Consider the following 27946-nt stretch of genomic DNA (forward strand, 5'->3'; position numbering starts at 1 on the left):
TGTCAAATCAACATTCTTATGGCAGGGGTAGCACACAATGGAACAATCCATTCTGGCGTCCTACAAAGTGGTACAGTACTGACTTAATCGCCCCTGTAATAGTCCACGAGTCCACACGTGGGGTGGCACAACTTAAGTCATGGTTATAATTGCACGTGGTCAATAGCTGTGAATCATGTGATAACCATTCGAGGAGTGTTATCAAATAATTCACCCTTATTGGAAATATAAATAAATCAGTACGACTACGGGTTTGGTACCTGACGTGTTAGACATTTCTGCTCTGGCCGATAAGACGATAAGGACGATAAGCCGAGTCAATCGACTTGAGGCAAGCACTCGAACCGTAGCGACACTTGGCCAGACTTCTATGCAGATAGAGCCGAAGTACAAGCGTATTAAACGTTCCCAAACTGCAACTCCAGGTCTCCCTTACAATAGACTCCTCTCAACGAGATTGTAACGTGGCTGCAAAATCACTGCAGGCTTTACAAAACCTACTAAAACTGTGCACAATCTAACGGTTATGATAGGTTTTGCGAACTATTTTTTCCCGACTTACAGCTGCAAAATAAAACGATGTCCCAGCCCTTCATAATCCGAGTGAGCTTAAGAAGACTCCCAACGGCCTTTATTGGTGTCAAGCCAGCGGCATAATCACATTATCAGCACAGGGGGTGCTGCAATCGCTCAGGTAGTACCCCAATACTATTGAAAACGTATCTCATGGTGGTCGTCAAGGAGGCCCCAACTCGTATCGTTGGCCACCAAGGGAGAGGAACCAAGGCACCCCCTGCCACCACGCCAGTTACGCGACTGAGTCGGGCTAAATGCGCAGCCGTATCCCGTGACTGGCGGGACACGAGAGGCGACGGTCGTCATCGAGAGACGCCATCCACCTCCTTCAGCAAAGCCACTCTGAAACGGCCGTTTAGGTTTTTTGCGGTTGTGCCGTAGAGCTAGCTATCCGATGTGTATATTTCGAGTTATATCGTGAGCTGTCTGGCCTGCCTGACGCTGCTGGGAGCATCTTCAAGAACTCGTCGCCAGCACATGGAGCGAAAACGTCAGATATCATGCTGAACACACGGTCCAACGCGAAAATACATCGGAGAAGGAAGCCACTTTTATGCCATGGGTTAAGATGAAAATGTAAGTGACGTAGGGCCTGTGTAAAAGCCCTGCCTCGCTTTAACTTCACTATGTAAATATACACAGGGTAAGCGAGGTACAGGAGACACTGCTTGCGATGTATTTGGTGGACGTTGCCAACATGGCCCTGTTTAGTGTCCCATGCTACCAGGTAAGGTCCACGGAGCTCTATAGCTTTTTTTCAGAAGCGACCTGGTCACAAATGATAGCTCAACGAAGTAACATCATGTGGAAATGTATGGCAGCCAAATACTCTAACGCACGTTTCTAAATGTGGAAGGAAAAATCGGAGGACCCGGAAATAAAAACACGCAACCACGGGTAGACAAACTTGCAAACTCTCAAATATATAGGCGTCGTGATATAACCCACGACCTCCTGTATACTAGGCGAGGTAGTTAACATCCAGCCATCGTGGCGCCATGCTGTGTCTGGAGCGTGGACCAAATGGGTCGATTTGGCGGGCGTGCGCTGGGGTCACATGCGCCCGCCAGAAACCATTTGTCTAAAGCGCCCCAGCCCTGAACACTATGTGCTTAATTAAAAAAGAGCCAACATGTTGCAATCGAGTCATTAACAGTTCACCGACATAAACCCACATTTTCCCAACAGGATAGAATGCGTACAAAGTGCATTATTTTGTCTACGTCCGAGTGTCTTAACTCAAGCCACGTGTTATATAGTAGGGAATACGTGGAAATGGATAAATACACGACATTACAATGTTCAGCTCCACAGAGCGAAACCACCAAATGTCAATAGAACGCCTCACTTATAAGGGAGTGCGTACAAACGAAATATCTCCCATGTACAGCATATAAACGGACTGTCAAGTCAAGTGTTGTTAGCAAGCGCCTTTAAAGTGCTGCATTACACATGAGAGGGATGTTGGGAACACAACCACGCGACCACCGTTGTCTTGCCAGCGCTGTTGATGTACACGCACACACCAGGTACTCTAAATAAGTTTATCTATGAGAGGAGCCGGTTCAAAGTTGCATAAACCATCACGCAAACTCCAGTCATCGTCGCTGCAGCTTTTGGCTATCCATCGAACAAGGACGGTCACCCCATCCGCGCGCTCTTCGACGTGCTTCTGCGGCCGTCTGGAACGCTCTTCCTCCCGATATTGGGAAGCCACTGGAGATATGCCCTTTGAAATCTAGATTGAAAATTCATCTATTTCGAAATTTTCTGTTTAGTTTGTTTTGCCCCCCCCCCCGCAACTCCGATTAACACGGTTGGCTACGTACGATGCGAAAGAAGTTCAACATGTATTCTAGATTTGAAGCTTTCGTGACTGCAAGGATTCATATTCTTATTTTTAGGTTTTTTTTACTTGATCGAAAAAAACCTAACAATAAGTTCAACATGCACACATTCCGATGCGAGACAGGCATCGAACTTAATTCGCTGGGCTCGTAAACGCAATGTGCAACCCCCAAACTGCACCACCGCTCCCATGCACACGCGGAGGAGACGCGGCTTGATCTGCACGTGCCGGGCTTTATATAAAGCATAACCCGCAGGGGCATTCCGCCGCCGTTGGACGTAACACACATGTGTAACACTGCTCCGTGCAGCGGTACAGTATGCCATCATCACCGGTATAAATGTCTGGCTTCTCTCAATCACTCATGCGGCAACTGGAGGGGCTTTAGACCGTGTAACCTGAATTATTTTCAACCAATCATTACCCCCCCACCTTTCCGACTTGCATGCTTGCACGGTTAAAATATGCTGAGCGCGTGTGAAACTACATGGACGCGATGTTATGTTTACAGACACTGTCAATCTGAAACCACCGCCATGTCATAATGTATTCGACAGGCAAAGGGTGCGTTGAGTACAACTGTGGGAAGTCAGCATAAACAAATACGGCAATTGATAGCATAGATTAAAATGTAGTTACTGTAACTTCCTTCCGAATAACTTAACTCTACTCACGAAGAGTGTAAAAACATATACTTCCATTATATATGAAACATATTTAGGACGCAGTGAATGAGTTTTAAGTTGACATAAGCCTGGCATATTCTACGCAATTATAACCAGGGTGCGACTGTAAAATCACACGTAAATTACGGCACCACACCAGGGACTGCCGGTATTGGAAAGTTACTTAACGACGTTTGTATTCGAATAATCCTTATTATTCATCCTTACTACTGTAAACAGTGATTTTGCAATGGAGAAACTGGCCGTCTCCATCCGAATTGGGGAATTTCATCACCGAAATATAAACAAGTACCCCCCCTTCTCGAAAATACAAGAAAACACCAACTTTTGTAGAATGACGCATCTAGTCAAAGTCACATTGATTATAAATATCCCAATGTCAAACCTCTGTACACATTTTACATGGTACAGACGAAAAATAACTGTGTTTTGAGCCTGACAAACACTGTATAGCAGAAAGGACATGCAATGCACGTTTGTTATATAAACATTTCCAAGGCCGACCCTTCAAATGAATCTACTGTGAGCAACAGTGCCCTGTGGGCCAGAAAGGTTCAAGTGACACGCAACACCTCTCTCCATTAAAGGGACACCTTGGCTGGCGAAACCTTAGTCAAGCCAGGTAATCAATTGAGGCGTAGCGAGATTTTAGCAAGGATATCGTCGGGATGTTTGCATCCCTGCTCTTTACACAAGAGTGCCATGGGAACTGCATTGTTCCCAGTGTAAACAGGACCTCGGGTTTTATAAGGTGGGGATTTTTTGGGTTTTTTCGGCATGGTAGCTATAGCACAATTCCTTAGCAATGAAAGAAGCTGCATTCTTGTAGACAGTATCTTGATTAATTTGTGAGAGGGACTTCTTTTGGCGCTGGTTGCCAACCTACACAGACCAGGCTGAACCATGTTTGCCTTGAGATCTGAAGGCATTACACATCAAGGCTCAGAAAAGTGCAGACCAAATTTAAATCGCAAAATCCGTTACTTGGATTTTTCTGTTAAAATCAGCCGGTCAGTTTATTTCACGTAAGGCTCACTGACCTAAGAAGCTACTTTTTTTCAATGGTGACCTGGCCAAAACAGCTGATACTTGAAAGAATATATATTAGGGATGGAAAGAGTCATCCTCCCCACAGTACTTTAATTCACTTTGATGAGGTTGCAATTTGATGAAATAATTTATATTCTGACAATTTTTTTGCATCTTGTTTGAATTGTTTCAAACCAATTTCCGTCAGATTTGAGCAGTTTCACTCACCCATTTGTCTAAATGTTACATTAGCGTAGAAATTTCACAAAGTACAGATAATATGCAGATTTCGATACAAGTATCGTGAATGTAATCGTACATTTCAGTCAATAAATTGATGCCTTATGAAGTATATATATATTCATATTTGAGATTAGACATGCAACTGAAAAGGGGCAATCGATAAAAAAAATCGGAAACTAAAGTGCAACAACCGTCAAATGTTATAAGGTTTATCCACTTTGAAGACAATCTATTGCATTCATTCAAGGAAGGACTAACATAAAACATTCCAAAAGTTAGCTATTGAACAGTAAGAAATATACTTTATTGACATAATCCTAAAAATGGGATTCAAAGAAACAGAAATAATGGAATATATACAGATGGTCCACTGCAGTGGAATAATTCACATACCACTTATTATTAAAAACTAAACCTGTACAATACAGAGCATATGGGTCAGTACCCACAAAGAGTTGCAATGCCTTTAGAACAAGCTACCACATGTTTAAGGTTTACCGGAAGGTTAAACAGAGCTGTAAAACAATTCTTTGTCTTGCTGCCACAACTTAACACATCGATAGCAGACGCCGTTTTTGAGGTGCTAATCAGAGAGCCCTTGGGTTGCAGAGCAACATAACAATCCGTGCACTCTTCCCCTCGGCTGAGCCTCTGAGGTCTGGGATGTTTAGAATTCCTTCTTCAGATCTGCAAGAGTGACACACACGGGTGAGAGAGCGTAGGGTCATTGGGTTGTCCGACCCTGTCGCTAACACCAGCCTGCACGCGCTCACCTGTCAAAATGACATATCAAGTGAATTTCATTCCCCCCTTGTCACTTGCGCCCATACGTATTTGTTTTAAACAAAAAACCTCGCACCTGTGCAGCCAAATATATCTATATTGCAGCTTTGCAGACGTGGGAATTCACTTTGCGGTGAGCACAACTGTATAGCGGACAATGCAACAAAACTCTACAGGCTGGTACGTTTTGTGTAATTGATAACATTTGGCTAAACTCAACCAAATTGCTGGATAAAACCATATTTTGCAACATTGGGAAAATTACATTTGGATGACATAGCGCTACGTGCAAACAATTTTGAAGGTCAGGGCTATACAAAAACACAGATACATAACAACCCTTTGGGTCAAGCAGCATGTTGTGGCGTTTCCCCGCTGGAGAGGCGTCGTGCAGTCCTATTTTGATTGTGTGCCCAACGTTCGGTTGGCTTTACCGCTTTTCTTGAGCAGCTCTCCCTTCCAAGAACCCTCCAGCTTGTCCACAAATCGCTCAAACACGCGCACGCTCGCCACCATGCTCGTCCGCTTGTAGTCTGAGTCACATCGAGCATCAGGAACAACGAGCAGAGGGGACTGAGACGAACTCCTGCAGGGCCTGACTCAGCATGACGTCCTGTTTGCCTTGTGCATGTGCACACTTGTGGGGCTGGAGCAATGTTTTTCTTTCATTTGTAACGTTTGAATTTAGATAAGACTAGTATAAAGATTAAATGTTTAAAATGTGTAAAAATATCACGAACTAGGCGTGTAAAGGTGTAGAGAATCAACTGCTATTTTTACGCGAAAGGTATGTGCATAAAATCATGCGCGCAATAATTATTTGAATGTATGCAGATATGTTCATGTCATAATTAGGCTCAATATTTAAGCAAAGATAGTAAAAGACAGAAAAAAAGACAAAAAATAATATATTCTTGGATAGAATTGTGACCCCAAATTCCTGACAATTGATAAAATCGCAGGGGAGATTAGTCATTACACATCTGGCGCTAATCCTTATCAACCTTAGCGTTAGTGACAGTGCATGTTAAGTCAATCGATGAGAAATTATTTATTTAAGTCTTTAAGGAATGTATGAGACCCAATTTAGAGGGTTATACAGATTGTCGCCAGCTGCCCTGTGCCACGTGTCATGGTGCTGTGCGCAAGGGGAGGAGATGGGCCACGTGTCATGGTGCTGTGTGCGCAAGGGGAGGAGATGGGCCACGTGTCATGTTGCTGTGTGTACAGTGAGGAGATGGGCCATGCGTCGTCGTGCTGTGTGTACGGTGAAATGGGCCGGGTGAAATGGGCTGTGTGATGTGGTGCTGTGTGTACGGTGAAGAGATGGGCCATGTGTCGTGATGCTGTGTGTACAGGGGAAGGAGTGGACAGTGCAGGAGGTCCTACCCCTTCGCCGCTTGGCTGCCAGATCCCCCGCGCCACCATCCTTGGCCCTCTCTACCTCCAACTTGCTCTGCCCCGGGGAGGTCACCGGCTCCACTGCTCGGTCGAGCTCCCGGCAAATCTGGCTAAAAAAAAAAAAAAACTCCCCCATATATTTTACTGCAGCACTCGTGTGTTACAGTAATGATTCTTTATTCAGTCTGGAACACCTCACCCCGAGTATTAGAATGTTTGAGAAATTGTTTTTAAATGGGAGAACACTTCGAGGATTAAACTCAGAATGGTAGACAGGTCAGCAACACATTTACTCTTCTGCCAGACACTGGTCAACTTAACTAAGCAGCCTGCGAGTTTTGCGCACGTAAGTCTCTTAGTGATCCGCCAACCCCACCTCCAAGGCACTGGACAACGGATGGGCGCCACCGTTATCGTCATTGGCATCGCGTGTCCAGAAATTCTGCACACGGCTTCTCTTCCGGTTCAACAAGGGACTTGATTGTACATGCGTACGCACCCAAGTGGCTACACGGTCATTCCCCCCGCCGCTCCACTCACCTGATGGTGGGCACCGTGAAGGGGTCGAACTCATCCACCCGGGCCACGTCGATGGGCACGCAAACCCGGCCTGGCAGCATAAGCACAGAAGATCCGTCAGTAAAAGGTGACGGCCAGAGAAACACCAAGTATCGCAGTAGGCATAGAAATATTCATCCACCCTTGTCATTTGATAAGGCTTCACAATTTGGGGACACGATTCTATTAAAGAATCGATTTTTTTCGGCACATTTGTCCATTATTTGCACTGCATGCATCGTCTCATTTGCAAGGTTTTGTTTGTGATGTCTTTTTTGCCGTTTTATTTTAGCCGAAATAAAAACATTTCCTGAATATAAATTTGTTTTTATTTTAAATATACAACTGCATGAATCGTAGGCATAAAAGTGGGTTTAAAGATAAACGATTGCATGCTGAGGGACCATCCCACTTTGTTTACAAGTACTCAGCGGACAGTCACACACATTCCTTTTGAATACAGATTGGGCCCATGCACTGAACGCCCTGGCTCATTTTTGTTCTATTCACAGCGAGCAAGGGACATGAAAGTTCCTAAAATCTTTGTTTCAGTTGTTTTTAAACATCTTATCCTGGAGTTGTAATATTACAAGCAGTACTCTTACACTATTCCTGTTCAAGGAATTTGAACTCGGTTTTCAAAGCTTGCATCTTACGGCCTCCATTGACCACAACACTTAACAATGCTTAGCATCGACAAATAAAAGAAGTGGCATCAAGAGGACAACAATGTTCAAAAGACAGGCCTATAACGATTCGCCACCCTGGCAATTTCATGTCTTGTAATGGTTCGAGGGTAAAGATTAAATTACAGACTAAATTTTTTTTATAGCCTGACTACAGTGCCTCTAGTGGCTCTAAGGGTTACATGAATCAGTTATATACAAACTAATCAGAAAACAGTTATACTTTTACAATCCCAATTTCCTACACGTATCCCAAGTGTAAGAAATTAGAATCGATCAATAGATGCATCGTCACGTGCCTAGTTTCAGCATTACCAAACCATGCACAGCATTGCCCTGTGAACGCCTCTCACCGACTGCAGAGTAGCAGTGGTCTCCTCACACAAGACTGCATGGAGCCGTTTTTGCATTGTTATGATCAGCTGACACGCAACCTGGCTGCAAATAACTCACTCTCGTCAGCTCAACTGTGCCCGTGCCCAGTTGGAGACCTGGCTGTAGTGCGCTTTGAAGCGTCCAAAAGACACGAGCTATGCTTAGCGCAGCTCACCGGTCTTGGGGTGGATGCTGAAAGGGCTCTTGAGCAGATGGTTGATGCCTTTGCTGACGTTGACATCAAGGCGGGGGTAGCAATATTGTAGCATCACCTCCGACACGCAGTGCCTTGCCGGTATGTTGCCCCCACCCTGCACCATAACACACATGCCACACCCTGTGACTGCGATGCGGGCCAGCTTCACATCTTTACTCAACAGTGGTGGGCTTTACAAAAAGAAGAAAAGTGCACACAGAATCATGGAGAGAAGCATTCTAGAAATAACACTGAGGCACAGACAGAGGAACACATGGATCAGAGAACAAATGCGGGTTAGAGACATCCTGTTGGATGAAAGAGAGCACGTGGGCTTGGGCAGGATACATCATGGTTAGAAGGTGGTGATGGTTGGTGGGCAAGACTGGTGACGAATTGGCAGCCAAAAGGATGAAGCTTTCCCAAACAGATGACCATCCCAAAGATGGGTCAATGAATTTAGATCACATGTAGAATAAGCACCCATTGTGGCATTGCAAAACTATGAGGGGTGGAGACAATGTGGGGCAGCATCTATTCAGCAGTGGAGTAGCGACATTTAGTATTTCTATTGACTCTCGCATCACATTTTATACCAAGTGTATTACTCGATTCACTCATAAGCATATACATTTTATGCGTTTCACAAACGACTTTAAGTAATGTAGATCTGTAGGCTGACCCGGTGTATAAGTAAAATCAGTCAATTGCTGGGCCATCATTTTTTTGGGTCCAATATATTAAAAATATATATTTTCTAAGCATAGAATCAAATACCTTTGTACCAATATTCTATGGGTCATTCAGTAAAGCCATGTAGATAGAAAAACAATAAAAAATATCACGACGTTTCGATCGCAATACAAGCAATCGTCTTCAGGTGAGAGAAAAGTTAAATCTTTTAGCCCTTCTAGAATACGATACAAATTTACATGGGTCATTGTCACAATTGTGCATATATATTATAGACATCATTCCACTCCTACAGGCAGAAACTAAACATTCAGATGAACCATGGGAATTTTACACCACTCATGTTTAATAACATTCTTGTTATTTGAGCACTACTTTTTTGCCACTAAATGTTTTGCCTCAATTTTGATGAATGCTTCAATATATATCTTATCAGCCTTTGTTAATTAGAATTAGAATGCCACTATTTATGTACTAGTTCTGCTAGCACATGTGTAATCCATTAGGAGGGTAAAAGGAAATCATCTTGTCTTGTTCAACTCACTTTACTGAATTTCTGTTTTATGACCTCCCAGCGTATGACCGAGTTTGGCTGGATGAGCAGATCTTTCCTCAGCTCTTCCCGCATACGTGCACTGTCATCAGTCAAGGCTTAACCTCAAGTAAAGATCAAACATCACAGGGTTATATATTTTTTTAAAAGCCAGTACCATTGCAGCAAAGTAAACTATGAGCTGGTCAAAAATTACAAAGATGTGCAACCGTAAACCTGGCTTATACGAAGTTATGCAATCCACTTTGATCCCCACATTGGAAAGAAATTAAGACAGACGGTAAAGTGCTCAAAGCGTTTCCCAACACTGAGCATCACAAAATAATGTGGTTGGCACGACTATTGCTGGGAAACTTATTGCAGCGATAACTCATCTGCCCCCCCGCCCCAGCGTGTCAAGGTTCGTCACTGCAATCAAAGTTCATCAAAACAAAGTCTAATCACTCACTGTGAAACAGAAAATAATGACTTGGGCTGAACTGTTGAGGTTAACGCTACTCAGCCTCCAGATAACACTGGGACATCTTCTTGGTTCTTTCGGTAAAGTCACGTAGAAGGGAAATAATAAAATAATAATAAAACATTATTAAATAAAATTCTCACGACGTTGCCGTCCTCTGGCTGCTTGCGTTGTGGCCGAAACGTCGTGAGAATTTTATTTTATTATGTTTTATTTTTATTATTTCCCTTCTACGTGACTTTACCGAAAGAACCAATAACCTGAATCCCTGCAGTCACGAAAGCTTTAAAACGAAACACTGGGACAGTGAACAGTAAACGGACATTAACACAATCTTAATATTTGGCATGTAAGCATTCAACCTCCCCCTTCTACGATTCAATCATCACAACTCATCACAACTCTTCAGACATTTATTATATTATCGACTCGTTTGAACAGTTTCATGTTTTGTTCTCCATCATCCTAATCATAGTATAACATTAACATATAGTTTTCAGCACACAACAGCGAAGCACAATCCAATACTGTACTGTACGACGTTCAAACATCTATGCTTTGTGCTTTCACCAACTCACGCTCACCACTGCGGTGAGGCATGGCTAAATAACCTCCGTGACCTGCATGTGAGGAGGCCCTCATCCAGCAGTGCATGGACAAAAGGGTCGTACATGTCCTTTAACACATAATTTGCATAAACTATCGAACTATCGATTTTAAAAGCACTATTTGATGTGTATTGCGGGCATAATAATCTATTTTAATCAGCGAAATTATTAGTCGTTATTTGCCGAATAGATTAATCATTAGATGGGTGGTTGAATATGCACATCAAAACTCAAATTTGTAATCGTATTACTTAGTTTTAACCATCTTTACGTTTTAGAGAGATGGACTTTCATTGATTTAGGCAAAATGGCTTCGTAAAAGGTTTTGCATCAGGATCGGGGGTCCCAACTCAAACAAGTTAGCAACCACTTGCGCTCAGATTCAGTTGCCCATCGGACGCATGCCAAGTGGTCCGTGCGGCCACAGCGTCGTAGAGAATGTGCAGGCAGCTGGCCCCACGCTGCGGAGACCCGTGTGCGGACACATTTGTTCCACCAAGTCAGAATACCAATGACAGAGTTGAGTCCGACAGCTGTTGCGCTATATTTTTAGTGTAAAACCATCTCTCACACACACACACAACACGACAAATTATAAAGATCACCAGTTCAGCCCAACAGACGCATAATAGGGCACATGCTGTCAGTGAGCGCCTGCTGAGAAGGAAAATGGCACACATGAAGACACCGGACCTATCACTGTGCACACCCGGGCCTCCTTTGCCACCACACAAGCTGAAGTTTCACATTGTACCCCAGGTGCTCATTTAGGGTTGAGTCAACAATGCACGAGCCTTCCACACACACGCAAAGAAAAGCCGTTTTCTCGGCTGTCGGGGAAAGGGCTATAAGCGAGCACCTATTCAGGTTGGAGCGGCACATGGCTGGCGAGTGGGGCCAGTAGACCCCACAGATTTGTCCCCCCAGTGCTGATATTTTTACACACTGTGCCAGGAACTTATTTTCAAATGGATCGACCTAAAGGAAGCCCAGGACCAGTTCACATGTTCTCCATTGATGTTAGCTACAGCCAGGAATCAAACTCAGTTCGCTAGGATTTCAGCACAATGCACTAACCGTTACACCACACGCGGCCAGAGACAAGCACCCGGCTATGTACTTTCATCTCACTGCACCCCCCCCCCACCCCCCCTTTGCACAAAAAAAGGGATAAACTGAAGTTTTCCACCTCACGTACTCAACACGATAACACGGAACGCTGTGTATGAAAGGATATTGTCTGGCAGCAACGCCAACACTTTCTCCCAGGCCTTCTCCGTACCCAGGATGTCCTGCTTTGTAAGGGCATATTCTTCAAAGTACCTCTCCACCACTTGAACTGCAGCGCTGGTCAATACGATAAAATTAAGTGACAAAATCAGTCTGAAATGTACACACATGAATCACTACCATTAACATATTTATCACTTCTACATTTGCATTTACATGCATATGTATCAAATATATTAAGATCTCACTTGTTAGAGAGATGAATTGCCGTAGGCTATCGCCTGGCTTGAGTAAAGGATGTGAATGATCGCTAAAGAAGAGACTGGTTGTTTGAGCACCCTGTAATTATGGTGTAGCAATCTCGAGGAACTCGACAATCCAGCTCCTGCGATCTCAAGAATGTAAAACACCACATGCAGGTGACATTTAATGTTACGCCAACATAGTTTACTTCAAAATGTGTATTAAATAATGATTAACTGATACTGAGGGGCGTATGATGACAGCATCATTCAGAAGTAAAAAATAAACCTGTCAGCCCAAATGACTGGCAGTCAAACTTGAATAATATAAATTTCTAAAATTAGAATACAGTGGCTCTGACGACCATACAAGGAATGCGTAACACGTCGGCATCCAACAGCAAACGGAATGACGCAGTTACTGGAACTTTAAAGTATAATTTTCAAACTTGTAAAATGAACGTTCCTACTAAGGCTTGACTATATTGACTCGTTCAAAAATTTGATGAACTGTTTCGATTCACGTTTGCAGCTCAATGAAATGATGTTTTTTATACATTATGATGAAATTAATTGTTACGCTCACGATTCGATGTATCGTTTCATCCATATGCCTCAAGACTGTTGAAAATTCTACACGTTCAAAAGAAATAACTTTAAAAGTGGGTATTTACTCTTCTTTTCAAGAGTGAGATATGATGATAAAGCAGTACCTAATGGATGGGTGTACATTGTTATTCTCCCCCAGGTTGACTTTCTTGATCATCCCTTCTCCACCCTGGCAGAACAGACGTTTTAGGTAAAGATAGTTATTGAACCGATACGCATAGTCGTCACGCATAAACACGTCAAAAAAGTTAAATCATTTTTATCTAGTTTATTACAGATTTCTGGGAATCAATGGTAAAACGAAATCTACAATAAGAGATAAAAACAACTACACGATAGAGGAAGACTGCAGGTAACACATAAATCATTAGTAAAATATTGGTCATTTATATGACCAACTTTAATATTTACTATGTATACAATCTCAGCACGATTAATCTGCTATAGCCACTGCCTTTAAGTCATTTGAATAAATAGTTACGTCCGTGTCCGAGATTGTGTGTGTGTACATGCACATTCACATTTCCAGGCACTATTGATTCACAAATCTTCACAACCGTAACTGCTACAACACAGGATATTCAAAAACCTGTAAGAATCATGTGGGGAGCCCCCTCCTGTACTTTCGATCGGTGTTAATTTTACTTCGAATTGTGCCCGCTTCACGACCCTGGCTGTGACCCAGTTTGGGAAACCCTGCTGTTATGTTTATCCAGTTGGATGTGAACATTCTACAGGCCAGCATACCCTATACAAGCAATGCAGTTGACTCCAGAACCATTTTTAAACATGCACATAAAACACAGCCAGGTGCGTGCAAGCATGCACCTTCACACGCGTTCACAGCCTTACCACCACCATTACTACCGCACCTACACGTAAACGGAAAGAGAGAGATGTGCGAGAGATACGGTTCCACATCCGGCACCAACCTTGACAAGGGTGAGATACTCGGCAATGGCAGAGCGCGCTGGCTGTGAGAGTTTGCGTGCTGCAATGTCGCAGACCCAGCAGTGAACGCCGCGCCGGCCAGAATACACCCAGAGCCGGTGGTCAAACCCAAAGTCCTCTGTGCACGGCAATGCAAGGGAGATGGGGTAGGAAAGTGAGTTAAGAGAGTAAAATAAGAGAGATAAAGCAATACAGTAAAACCTTGGATTGCGAGCATAATTCCTTCCGGAAACGTGTTTGTAATCCACAGCACTCGTATATCAAAGCACTCGTATATCAGTTGTGATCACGTGACGCTCGGCAGACAAAGCGTATACACGTACTACTCGTATTGCAAGACCTCGCTCGTTTATCAAATTAATATTTATTTAACATTTTTGCTTGTCTTGCAAAACACTCGCAGACCAAGTTACTCACAATTCAAGGTTTTACTGTATAATAAATAAAACAATACAAAGAAATAACTACAATATTTTTAAACGTAAGAAGAATCTTGAATCCAATCACAACCCCCAATTATGACGAAACCATTGAGGGTGATTCATTAAGACGTCAAAAAAGCAGACAGCAATAATTATTGTATTTTTTACATTGCAAATGTGCCAAGTGTTGACGTGTACAGTCTGTGTTGGAGGAATGCAAAGCACATTCGTGCCCTTTACCTGACAGTGCTCTGTCGATTACTTTAATAGCAATTGTCATCAGCGGCCAACAATTTGGACAGATGTCTGCAGAACTGGTAAAACACACAAGACAGCACACATCCATAATTGTATTTTACACATAAATAGCACCAGCGAATTCCTTTAAAAAAACACAAATACACCAATCATGAACTTAACCGACAGCCCAAAATGAGATCACGTATGCCTCTAGATGCTGAAAATATCGACCCTTCAATAAATTGGTTAAAACTGTACCACACCTTCAAAAATGCAGGCAACTTCCTTAAAGTAGCTAAAATTACCCCATTGTAACTATAGAAACTACACCACTTATTGTTATGGGTGGAAAGCTGCATCAATTAATTAATTAAAATCAAATATTCATCTCACATTACATGAATCAAATCGCACACGTAAGAGCTGATGTTTTTAGATTTGTGTATATAGTATGCTATAGCTTCATGTCACCCCTACATGCCGCAAGAGGCAATATCACTCACTATAAAATCTATTATTTATTCGGATCACGACTCCGAATCACAACAATTAATCAAATCGCCGAGGGGGGTGAATTCTACCCCCATTTATTCTAAGGAGTCAGTTCTTCATAAGATTGATATTTTATCACTGCGCTGAAATGTTTTTATTTATCCGTGTGAAATGTATATCCGTAATGTTTACTGTTTTGTTTGTTCTTGTACAAGCATTTATATTTATTTTAATGTGAGAAAAAAAACATTCAAACTAGTTTCGAGGGGCTCTTGTCTGGATATACATCAAGTCTTGCATCTTTGTGGTATTTTTAGCAGCAGCACAGCGAGGATATGCTCTTATCCCGAATGTGCTGTAGGCAATCTTGTCATGACACAGAAAAACAATGAAGAAAGTCTGACAGAGCAGTACAACCACCCCAAGTTGGAGGACAGTCGGCAGATGCAGATATCACAGAACTACTTATGAAATCTCAAGTGACCTATTATCCAAGCTAGGGGGGGGGAGGGCAACATGTTCCTATCCATCCTGCTATCGAGTAATGTTCATTGCATGAGTCAAACCGATAATTGTTTATTCTCAATGGTGGAATTTAAACAAATTTATTGAAAAACAAAGCGTATTTTTTTATGGAGTCGTTAGTGACTGTGCCAAGACCACCAATTCACTACACCGGTGGTTGAAACCCAGACTTTAATACAGGATCTCAACAGTGCCAGCTCAGCACTTTGACCCTTGATCCACCTGGCCACCTCTCACTCATGGAAATTAGTGGCTGTAGGATATCAGTGTATAGAGGGGTTCACCTGCAGCAGGAGCGCACGTCATCATAGTCCGTCATGTCGATATCAAACACCAGCTCCTTCTCCAGTGGCTGGAACGAGCCCATCTTCACAGAGTTGTGCTGGTTGGGCTGGAAATAAAAACACATATTTGGAACATAACACACAATTGTTACCAAGAGGTTATGCATTCTAACAGTTGGAAAGCTGGAATTTAAAACAAATATAGTTGAGATTACGTTCGTACTTTTTAAATATAAAAAAACGAAAGTTTCCTGTAGAATTTTATTCTAAAACCGACAAAACTGGAAATTAAATACAATGAGAATGACAGCAGGTGTCCACGTGGGTCATGAATTCAGTTTTTTTCCTCTATCGTATAGATATTGGGATCTTGTATATTTTTTATTGACAGTTGAAAGAATTGTGGTTTTATGGGCATTAAAGCAATCTTTTGGGAAAAGTGATTTGACAAACTACAGCTATGATTAGGATGGTTGGCGACGTACTGTGCGAAAGAAGATTAACATATTTATATAGTGCTGAAAAACCATTCATTCAACATTAATCCATTAAAATTTACCGGTACGTTCACAACAGATGCATGGAAGTATGCACATTTACAAATTTTACTTATATGTGAATGTTACCTTTATGCAGAGAAAACAAATGAGATGAAAATGATGTATTCTTAAATTTAATTGTGGCCTCAAAAAGTAAATATGCATCTAATTTATGGGAAAATTGTTGCATGCCTGGGTCACAAAGAAATACAAAAATCATTCTTATTGCATCTCATTTTTACATCTTGTGTGCACACTTATTTTTTGTGTCATGTGTACAATTGCGTTCTCAAATTTATCACGTGTATCATTTGTATGTTGGATAATCTCCATGAATGTATTGTGGGCGTAGGAATCTATTTTAATCGATGCCTGCTGTAAACCCTGGCTCAAGCGCGTGGCCACCTTGTGCGAGAAGACCGCGCCGATGTCGATCTTGTACGGGACGCACTTTTGGATCTCCTTCTCCATGTCGGCCTGGTTCTGGAAGGACTGGTAGCGCACGTAGATGTCATCCTTCAGCGTGAAGCTGAACTCTCGGTTCACAAAGTAGTTTTTCTCCACTGCGAACACAGACACAACACACATTAAGGCCTTGAAACAGAACAGGTTGCCAAGTAAAATGCCAAGCGCCACTCATAATTCGTGTATTGTTGAGATTGTAGAATATATTTTAAGTGAGTACCAGCCTGCCTTATGTACGGGGCAATTCATTTTCAAACGAAAATCGTTGGTAAATTTAGATATTTTACGGGGGCTCTGAAGACTCGTTCGACTCCCCCCCCCTCTACCGTATACTTTGTAAAATAGGTGCAAAACTGGTCCGCCAGGTGGCACCACCGCTCATTGCTATGAACATGGTGAAATCACGTGGTCATGGTAATACGGTTTTATGACATAACTCAAAAGGTCCGTAGGTCGTACACAGCTTATTGTCGGCACGGTATGTTCTTGGTTCGTTCTGGTCAAAACGAGCCCATGATCAGCTCAGTACACGACCGAAACGACTGAAGTGCTATTCTTTGGATCTTTCGGTAAAGTCACGTAGTTTGAAAAAAATAAAAGTACATAAAAAGGTGCTGGACAGTACTGTGCTATTCTGACCGACAAGACATACGGAGAAATGAAGTTTATTGTATAACGCCATTTGAAAAGTCACCCACTGTTAATCCGGGTGTTTCATAAACATTCAAAGCTCGCGTTGTTGACATTTTATATAATCGAAAATAACCATTCAGGCTGACATTAAAAGTTAGATTCATATTCTTTGGGTCTTTATGTAAAGCCTCGAAGATTGAAAAATATTTTATAATTTTTTATTCTTTTTCTATCTACGTGGCTTTACCGAAAGAACCAAATATTAATTCCTGCAGTCACGAAAGCTTTAAGTCAAGAATGAAAAGTAATATTTTGAAGGCTCAATGAAACTGCACCGTGTTGCAGCAAAAATACGGACACTTTGTACATCCACCCGTGCACGTCCTGTACATTGTTCCACAACATTTCGTGTTATCTGTTCCCGTGCTTTACGTCTTAAAAATATATATTGGCTTCATAAGCCCCACATGTTTGTCTTCTAAAGAACGTATGCATTCTCACGATTGTGATAACGTGAACATGACAAGAGCACGAACCCCCATTTGAAGCAAACCTAACAGAACGTGAATTTATATAACGGGTGATAGCACGAATTTGTAAACTATGACAAGAGTGGACTTGTGACGCGCACCCTGGGTAGGTGTTTTGTGTCCTTCCCCCGCACCTCTGATTAGCACGGTTGGCTACGTACGGTGTGAAAGATGTTCAACATACAGAAACATTCAATGATCTTGCGTACTATCTATCCACTCTGTGCTTTAGCAACCACGACCTCCACGCCGGTGTCTTTCATTGCAAGACCCGCGAGCCATTGGCGGCCCCTAGTGGCCTTTAGTGCAGCCTCCGATAGAGCACAAATGTGAAAACACCCCCCCCCCCATCATCATTGCTGTCAAACCCCAATGGTTTCAGATGCGTGACGGCCCTCATCACACTCATGTCTTATCGTCGTATCTCTCTACAGCTCAGTGTCTCCCTGTCTCTTCTCCGCGTGTATATCTCTTTTAGTTTCTACATCGATCTGTGTATCCACCTGTGCCTCTCGTCACCTCCTACTTTGTCCACCAACACACAAAACCACCCTTCTCCCTTTAACACGTAGGCTTTCGCGACCAACATGAACCCATAGTAAAGATATGTTTGGGTTAGATCGCGTAAATACAAATGTGCCGTTAACCCGCGACACATTTATATTTACGCGAACGAACTCAAACTCATTCAACCCTCTACCCCCTCGCCCCCGGGGTGCCCTCGGGGCTTCGCGGGGTCCCCGGCAAGTGGTGGCCGGGGGGGGGGGGTCTCCTACCCCCGCCGTAGTTGAGCCAGCGGTAGTAGGGGCCGTAGGGGAAGAGGCGGCGGTAGTAGACAGCGAGGAGGTCGGGCAGCTCGGACGAGTCGTAGGCCTCCGCGATCATCGTGACGGCTCAACTCTCGTCCAAGTCGGGGAGGGGGAGGAGAGGAGACTGCGTCGCGGAGAATTTTGGCGGGAGAAAAAAATAAAATAAAAAAGCGCGCGAGGAAAGTGACGCTACGTGTGGGGACGTCACTTCCGCTTCCGGGCGTGAGGGGGGCGGGGTTCGGGAGGCGGCGGGTGGATGGGAGGAGGGGGCAGGGGGCGGGGGATGGAGGGGGGGCGGGGGATGGAGGGGGTCGGGGGAAGAAGGGGGGGCGGGGTCGGGAGGCGGCGGGTGGGGGGGTAAGGAGGCGGGGGGGGAGGGGGAAAGGAGGCGGGGGATGGAGGGGGGTAGGAGGGGGGCGGGGTCGGGAGGCGGCGGATGGGGGAGGAGGGGGAAGAGGGGAGAAGGGGGAAGAGGGGAGAAGGGGGCGGGGGAAGGAGGGGGTCAGGGGAAGGAGGGGGACGGGGGATGGAGGGGGGCGGGGGATGGAGGGGGCGGGGGATGGAGGGGGACGGGGGAAAGGAGGGGGGGAGGGGGAAGGAGGGGGAGGGGGAAGGAGGGGGCGGGGGAAGGAGGGGGCGGGGGATGGAGGGGGACGGGGGAAAGGAGGGGGGAGGGGGAAGGAGGGGGGAGGGGGTGGGGGATGGAGGGGGTCGGGGGATGGAGGGGGAGGGGGATGGAGGGGGATGGAGGGGGGAGGGGGATGGAGGGGGACGGGGGATGGAGGGGGGCGGGGGATGGAGGGGGCGGGGGATGGAGGGGGACGGGGGAAAGGAGGGGGGAGGGGGAAGGAGGGGGAGGGGGAAGGAGGGGGGCGGGGGATGGAGGGGGACGGGGGAAAGGAGGGGGGAGGGGGAAGGAGGGGGGAGGGGGTGGGGGGATGGAGGGGGTCGGGGGATGGAGGGGGAGGGGGATGGAGGGGGATGGAGGGGGGAGGGGGGTGGAGGGGGACGGGGGATGGAGGGGGGCGGGGGATGGAGGGGGCGGGGGATGGAGGGGGACGGGGGAAAGGAGGGGGGAGGGGGAAGGAGGGGGAGGGGGAAGGAGGGGGCGGGGGATGGAGGGGGACGGGGGAAAGGAGGGGGTGGGGGATGGAGGGGGTCGGGGGATGGAGGGGGAGGGGGGATGGAGGGGGATGGAGGGGGGAGGGGGATGGAGGGGGGAGGGGGATGGAGGGGGTAGGGGGATGGAGGGGGGAGGGAGATGGAGGGGGAAAGGGGGATGGAGGGGGACGGGGGAAAGGAGGGGGGAGGGGGAAGGAGGGGGAGGGGGGAAGGAGGGGGCGGGGGATGGAGGGGGACGGGGGAAAGGAGGGGGGAGGGGGAAGGAGGGGGGGAGGGGGTGGGGGATGGAGGGGGTCGGGGGATGGAGGGGGATGGAGGGGGATGGAGGGGGGAGGGGGATGGAGGGGGTAGGGGGATGGAGGGGGAAGGGGGATGGGAGGGGGGCGGGGAAAGAAGGGGGGCGGGGAAAGCAGGGGGGCGGGGAAAGGAGGGGGGCGGGGAAAAGAGGGGGGCGGGGGATGGAGGGGGCGGGGGATGGAGGGGGTAGGGGGAAGGAGGGGGGCGGGGGATGGAGGGGGCGGGGGATGGAGGGGGCGGGGGGTGGAGGGGGGCGGGGTGTTACAAAACACGACCGCGATTCAGTGTGGACTCCAGAGACCTGTGCACCGTTCACAACGAAGGCGATAACAATAACAACCCCATGCCTGTCAACCCCTTATCAGTGCCCTACCTTATTACAAGGCCCATTCACACTTTATTGCTCACCCCCGTGCCCCTTTATACATCTCAACGTTCATCCGACAAAGTCCCATCACAGGAGAGAAACACAAACATAGACCAATCATTTGTTGCTGCCCGCGTTGAAACGGCTGTACGCCGTACGGACCTGAAAGCTCAATTTCCCTGCACGAGACTACGGGGTAAACCGTGTGGGTTGACACGGTCTGCAAACCCCAATTTGCACTTTGCATTGAGCCCATGAGACCGCGGGCACTCGTCAGCAAACTCAATTCATGCGCTGTAACCCTCATTGGATTTAGAAGGAAAATTTTAAAGTGGAGTTCAAAACCTCCAGAAAAACACATTGCCACGGAAACCAGTAATACCGTCGTGTTATTGACTAAATGTGTTGAGTGTTTGTTAGCTGTAAACCAGTTTAACACTGAAGCTTTCGCGACCAATATCCATAAATACAGGTTTTCTCCTGTTGATGCTAGTTGTAATTACTGGCGAAACGTCGTACTTAGATTCTAAATGTTGTGGCTTTGCTCTCCAACACGCCGGTGTGCTGTACTAGTGACGAATTGGCATGTTCTGTCGAAGTGACAAATATTACCAATTGGCTTTGGCGGGTGATGGCGGGTTTAACGACACATTTATATTTACGCGATCTAACCCCCCCCCCACAAAAAAAACCTGAATTATTATAGCTATAAACCAGTAAAGTAATTGCGTTCAATTCCAGTGGCTAATGGGTAATTGTTGGCATCCCTCACAGACGTAACACACACGCACGAGCGTGGTGAGACATTGCTCAAATAACGACCGTGATAGAAAGGCGCTTGAGCAGGCTCTCGTAAAATAACGCAATGAACGAACGGGCCCTCCCCGATGCACAGCACCTTACACATTCCTGCGGAGGGAACTGGTAGGAACGTTGGGTTGCTCGGTCAATGGCCAGGGTCAACGGCGGCGTGGTGTATTCCGCAAATATGCCCGACTTTGAGGGCGGGCACAAGCCGGCGTGAGTAGGTTAAACGTTGAGTTTTATAAGGGCACCACGGGGTGACCAGCCCCTCCCCTCCCCCACCCAGCCCCACCCCTCCTACCCCCCACCCAGCCCCACCCTCCCCACCCAGCCCCTCCCCGCCCTCCCCCACCCAGCCCCTCCCCACCCCCACCCTCCCCTCCCCCACCCAGCCCCACCCAGCCCCACCCTCCCCACCCACCCAGCCCCTCCTCCACCCCCCTCCCCACCCAGCCCCTCCCTCCCCACCCAGCCCCTCCCTGCACGACGGACACAATAATCCCCTGTGGGCTGGTGAAACCAGGAGGTTCCTACCTGTATAATTGTCTAGCCATGGACACAGAGCAGCATACCCTCTGCAATGCTTAACTGCCACAAGCAGAGGGCAGAAGACCATCGTGGCACGGATTAAATTAAATCACACGCGTGTTCGACATTTCGGGTCGACGGGGGTAATGTTTGCGCGGTCTGCCGAGTTATTGTACGATTAATAATCCAGTAATGCGGGCCATATTTCATCCTGAGGTGGCATCGTCGTTATATAAATTATACACACATTGTAATAATTGGTGAACTGTGTTTACAGTTATTAACGGTAAACGCCCGTAATGATAATGGATTCATTATTCTTGACAATAACCCCGGGCACTGCGATGATATGTAAGCCTGTTGGCACTCGCGATAACCCTAGACACTTGATGATGATGTTGTTGTTGGCGGTGGCTAATACCTTAAATGTTGTATTCCAGAAGTATAGTATACGACTATTTAATGTATCACTGAATCACTGAATATTTTCCAGGTCACGAAAAGACTGGAGTTGATATTCTTTGGGTAAATCTTGATTTGAAGCTTTCGTGACTGCAGGAATCCATACTCTTTGGTTCTTTCGGTAAAGTCACGTAGATGGTTCAAAGAAAATAAAACAAAACTACGACGTTTCGATCACAACACAAGCGATCGTCATCCTCCTGATCCTCCTGATGACGATCGCTTGTGTTCGAAACGTCGTAGTTTTTGAAATATATTTTTTTAACCATCTACGTGATTTTACCGATAGACACAAAGAATATGAATTCATGCAGTCACAAAAGCTTTAAGTGAAGAATTAAAAGTTATGTTTTGAAAGAACAATGAAACTGCACCGTGTTGCAGCAAAAATACGGACACTTTGTACATCCACCCGTGCACGTCCTGTACATTGTTCCACAACATTTCGTGTTATCTGTTCCCGTACTTTAGACTGGAGTTGGTTGGCACGTGACGAGTTGCCATAGCCATCGTGAGAAGGCGACTGCATTGCTGTGTAGGGGTGCGAAAATCCTTTCGGATTGATTACCCAAACAGACCTGGCTGTAAAAGCCTTGATTTAAATGATACACTTTGTTGACTATATTACACAATAGGGTTTACGGTGGTGGAGACCGATAGAGGTAGGTGTGAGCCGTGGTTTCGTGCAGCTCTGTAGGCTCACCCACGCCTTGCACCCGGTAGAGAGACACAGGGGAAAACCGAAGCCCCAAAGTCACAACACAAATGACACAACCCAATGATTGGGTTGTGTCATAATTTTCAGGTTTTACTTGTGGTTTCACTCTGTAGCTGGGATGCTAGCAGGCTACATCCTAAATAGAATTTATGACAAACAGCTCCGTCTGCAATCCTAATTCATAAACAGCATTTGCTCCAGAGGCTCAGAAGTGGTTTCTAGCCATAGTTGATTACACATAAAGTCTGCGCGAAATACATCCGTGTTGATAAATCATAATGCTTGAGAAGAAGGCTTAAGGTGCGCCGACAGATGGTCAGACATTGGTCAGCAGTGGCAAAGTGTACAGCAATGAAGACGTTGAAACATTGCCCGTTATGCGACGTGATTGAAGCAGTGCAGGGGTGAACTGGAAAGCAAAACGCTTAATCTGGGCATTGGGAAAGCGTCAGTGGCATTATTAATGCTTCGCGTGGCTAATGCCCACAAAATACGAGACAATCACTGTGGAGGTCGTGCTCGAATCTCTCCGTGGTTAAAATGTGGGGGGGCGGCAGCCAGGAACGTGAAGATTTCACAAAGAGAAACAAACCGGAGGCGTCTTATTATGAAGGGCGCTGTATTTGTGGGGTTGTTAAAGCCGACCGACTGGCAGCACCAAGTGTCAAACATTGAGTTCCGTGGCAGTGAACATCACACCCCCCACCTTTGAGTAATAATTCACGGAAGAATGGATCCGTTGGTTGGGTTATGTCTTCAGAATGCCGATACGAATTCCGAAGGGCACATTAGTCAGAAAACCGTACGGAAAATGAAAACAGGATTGACGACAGTGTGGATGGGAAGGTCTCAGGATGGATTTTAGGAAATTAGATTTAGATTTCTCTTCGAGTGACCTTGGGAGATAATGCTCAATCAAATACAGGCAAAGAAAGAGAATATAACTCGCGGAAAATTAAAGCCAGTATTAATCGAATTGCGGGGAGAACGGTGGTGCAGTGGCCAGCACACTGCGATACGAACCAGGGGGTGTAAGTTATATTCCAGGCCATGGCTAACATATGTGACCGCCGTGCATAGTGTAATAGGCTCGAACAACCTCCAGAACGAATGCGCCCGTCATATAACAGCGGATTGACAGAGGGCTGTGTATTTTTTTCAAATCCCTAATTGACAAATTTCTGTAAGAGTCGCAAGCATGCTGGAACATGGTCAGCTCGACATGAAGTTAAACCCGATGCATTCATGGGGGCGAAAACTAACACGGCGTAAATTAACGGTGGCGTAAACTACCGTCAGGGTAAACGTTAACGGCGAAGTAAATTAGCGCCGTACTAAATTAACAGCGGCGTTAATTGAGTAATTAACGGTGTCGTAAATTAACGCCGGCTTAAATTACCGGCGGCGTAAATAAAAACAGCAACAAATATTAACGGAGGCGTTAAAGGTAACGGCGGCGTAAATAAAACATATATATACCGGCGGACTGATTTATTATGTCTACATGAATTTCAGTCCAAACGTGGTGGAATACTGACCCAAAACTGATGACAACTTTCAGCCATACATTATAACTAAATGGGTCTGCGGCGGACCTGACCTTATGACCATGATGATGGGGAGGTGAACACTTTGCAAGTGGTGATCACAACCTTCCATGATTGGTTTGCAGGAATTGTAGTCAAGCTACTTATAGGGCGGAAGTGGAGCCACGATTCAGCCTGATTATTCATTATACCTACTCACGCTTGAGACGCAACTCTCAGATCTCAGAGCAATTGGGTCAGAGGCTATTTCTGTAGTGAGACCTCACAATCATCAGCTGCAGAGGGCACCAGAGAGCTGTTAGTCGCTGGATACAATTACGACTGCTTCTCGCTAGTATCCTTACGGAACTATGAAAAGTAAACAAAACAAAAATATTGTGCTGTGAAAAACGGTAATTGCTCTAAATATCACCAATTATACTTCTTATTTTAAGGCAGTGTTATTGACGAATGTGTTGACTTGTTAATTGTGCACCACTGCCAACGAAGCATCACCAATATGTTCAGTTATAAAAGGTCAATGTGAAATCGTCTGCTCACTCCACTACTAGCGAAAGGGTTTCCAGTCGAGATAACTTAGACCCCCCCCCCACCCAGAAGGTATTTTGGCCTCCTCTTGCACACCGACCGGACGTCTTATATCGGTCCCTTCACCCACTTTTTATCCCATCACAGTCGACCTGCTAATCAAATGACCCCGGGTGCAATTAAACTAACCTCTTGGTTCAACTCTGGCGCCGGGAGAATGAACCTGCGATCTTTGTCTGCAAGCTGCTACACCACGGGAGTAGAAGGAAGGATGCAAGAAAATATCGGCATTGAAAATAACCTCGTTTTTTAGAGTCCCGTCAGACAATGCGTCTTCCGGACTAAAGTTCTCCAGTAGCATTTAAGCAGGTAAACTCTGCACCGTACTTGAGTTTCTGGGCCTCATTAGCAGAGTGAACCTTGTTGTAATCATCACGCCCGTGCAGCGTGGCACTTCTGCTGCCTATTAGTGTAAACGCGTTTCACAAACAGAGGTTATGAAAAGTTTAGAACGCAACGAACCACGGCAGTGATGGGGCGCTGCTGCAGTATAATTAGAAGCGCCGCTGGTGGCATGTAATTGATTATTAGCACGAGGCTGACTTGGTGTTGTACGTGTAGCCTGCTATAGGGCTGCACCCACCCGGGCACAGTCTAGGAATTCAACAAGACACCGCAATATTGCACTGGTCGGCACTACATCGAGTGGTTGCTTTCGCAACAATTATAGACCAGCTCGTGTCGGCTATTGCTTCAGCCTTAGCAACAGTCCCAGCACCATGCGTTTTCCACAGTGGTGACTTCACACACCGCGACTTGTAAGCTAAGTCGACCTGGAGGAGGCCCAGCACAGCTTCCGATACCACTCGCTACTGACATGTCAGACGTTAATTCTTTGTACTCGAAGCTATGTCTCCGGGTCTGTTGTGCAATGGACGAATTCATTATACCAACGCCTCCCCACATACACGCACTCGACAGCCGCCAATGACCACAGAGTGGCTACGACGGCAAAAACGTCGTTTGTGCCAGGCTCGGTGCACTTTGAGGCCGCGAATGAGTGGCGAGAACTCGTTGGCAGGAGGGCAGAGAGACAAACCCAGATGTTGTGGGCTCACAGGCAGACGATGCCCCGCCCGCACCAACTCTGCACGGTGCCACCCGGCACAATCGCTGCACAGGGCCCATCCGCGTCTTGTTGGAGAATGTGAATCCGTTTCGTCGGATTTTTTTGGCGAAAACGCAGCCGATGAATGGAGCACACCGACAAAGGGTCGTGGATTCGAGTCAGCCCTTTTATCAAGACGTGAACGTGGCTCTCATAGGTCTGCATGTGCAATATATGAAGCTTGAACGTTGTTAAAAGATTGACGTGCAGGGCAGGTAGAATCGGGTAACGGCAGATGGTCGAGACTGACGCCGGAATGGCGGCTAAAGGAGAGAGGACGTGATCGATGAGATCATCTCATGTGCAGGAGGCGAGATGAATCGCGGCATCGCCGGACCGTGTGAGATCACGACGGCGTGGGGGCGCAGGCCATCATCTAGCAGTAGCTGATGGTGATATCGACATACACGCCGAAATCCTAAAATGATAAACCCACACCCGGCCCCTCAGGGCTCGCTCGAAGGCGCAGAAAAATACGTGTGGAAACAAATGTTGCGTACGAAACTGGATCACGGGGGGCGGGGGGGGCGGGGGGAGGAATACAAAAATGGCAAATAAATGTAGCAATCTCAGATGCGCAGATGATATTGCCTTCGCGTCAGTAGGCACAAAATAATTGCCTGGAATTATTAATCAGCCGCAAGGCACAAGATGCAACATCGATTCAACACGAAGCAGACGAACGAATTCAAAAACAAATCGAGATGTTTGAAAGTTCAATGAGGGACAGGGATCATCGCAGGAGCCCTTAGCACGCCCCACTCACAAAAACTGCAAGGACAAAAACAAAGATCCCTGTGGTTGGTCTATCGATTTCTATAACTGGAAACACATTTGTCAAGGAAAATAATATAAAAGGCGATGTTTCGAGCAATGGCCCTTCTCTATAGCACATCAATGATTTACGTGCTATGTAAATCATGCACAAATTACAGATAAATGATGCATGTGTTATGAAGAAGGCACATTGTCCGAAACGTCGCCTATTATTTTCTCTTAAGGCCACAGTGTCATTGACGAACGTGTTGAGTTGTGTTTGTTTACTGTGCTTGTGCACCGCTGCAAACGGTGCATCGATTACCATCACCGAATGAAGACTGATGGGTTGTGTTGTTAGCGAACACCTATTTAGTAGGGGTGTAACGGTGCATCGATTAATATGCAATCTTAATGTTCGCAAAACGTCCGTCGAATCGCGTGTATATATTGCATCTCATGGATTTACCTGGCCACTGGAACCGCTCGAGGCCGCTAAATTTAACGAAACGGTTTTTGTTTTAAAAAATATAAATCGTTAGCATTGTTGTGGAGAGCGAACATAACACGGTAGATAAAATGACAATAATATGTCTCCATATGTCGAGACCGGTCCAAAGTTTGTTCGTACTGAACCAATGCTGCTGAAATGATACACTCCCAAAAGGCCGTTGAGCCGATGGGTTGTGGATATTTAAAATATTTCTAAATATAATTTTATGCGGAGAGACAGACACATGTTAACGATACGTTTTGTCTACGTATCTGTTACTGGTAGGAACCTCCTGGTTACACCAGCCCACAGGGGATTATTGTGTCCGTCCGTCCGTCGTACAGGGAGGGGCTGGGTGGGGAGGGAGGGGCTGGGTGGGGTGGGGAGGGTGGGGAGGGGCTGGGTGGGGAGGGAGGGTGGGGCTGGGTGGGGAGTGGAGGGTGGGGAGGGGAGGGGAGGGTGGGGAGGGGCTGGGTAGGGAGGGTGGGG

General features: G+C 46.0%; 1 protein-coding gene across 2 annotated transcripts; it reads right to left on the bottom strand.

Annotated features, from left to right (window-relative positions):
• Positions 1-4663: 4663 nt before the first annotated feature.
• PRIM1 (DNA primase subunit 1) lies at positions 4664-18824 on the bottom strand. Of its 2 annotated transcripts, XM_078867772.1 has the most exons (13): positions 18635-18823; positions 16636-16793; positions 15692-15798; positions 14391-14464; positions 13710-13846; positions 12882-12946; positions 11934-12043; positions 9620-9705; positions 8362-8497; positions 7108-7177; positions 6556-6677; positions 5601-5699; positions 4664-5070 (listed from the first exon to the last, which is right to left on the bottom strand). In XM_078867772.1, the coding sequence occupies exons 1-13, from the start codon at positions 18741-18743 to the stop codon at positions 5051-5053; spliced, it is 1293 nt and encodes a 430-aa protein (XP_078723898.1). In that variant the 5' UTR covers positions 18744-18823; the 3' UTR covers positions 4664-5050. The 2 variants fall into 2 exon arrangements, 1 of the variants encoding a protein (XP_078723898.1); XR_013639229.1 differs by lacking the exon at positions 4664-5070 and having other exon boundaries at positions 6556-6673; positions 18635-18824.
• Between the last annotated feature and the right edge of the window lie 9122 nt (positions 18825-27946).

The sequence above is a fragment of the Lampetra fluviatilis genome, chromosome 2 (genome assembly GCF_964198595.1).
Source record: "Lampetra fluviatilis chromosome 2, kcLamFluv1.1, whole genome shotgun sequence".
In the NCBI taxonomy this organism is placed as follows: Eukaryota; Metazoa; Chordata; class Hyperoartia; order Petromyzontiformes; family Petromyzontidae; genus Lampetra; species Lampetra fluviatilis.

Excerpts from the sequence above, each read along its gene's own strand:
- PRIM1 (XM_078867772.1), bottom strand. The coding sequence starts at position 18,743 with ATGATCGCGGAGGCCTACGACTCGTCCGAGCTGCCCGACCTCCTCGCT. Across the intron at positions 6,678-7,107 it reads TTCACGGTGCCCACCATCAG|CCAGATTTGCCGGGAGCTCG; the intron begins GTGAGTGGAGCG and ends TTTTTTTTTTAG. Across the intron at positions 5,700-6,555 it reads GGCAGCCAAGCGGCGAAGGG|ACTACAAGCGGACGAGCATG; the intron begins GTAGGACCTCCT and ends GATGTGACTCAG.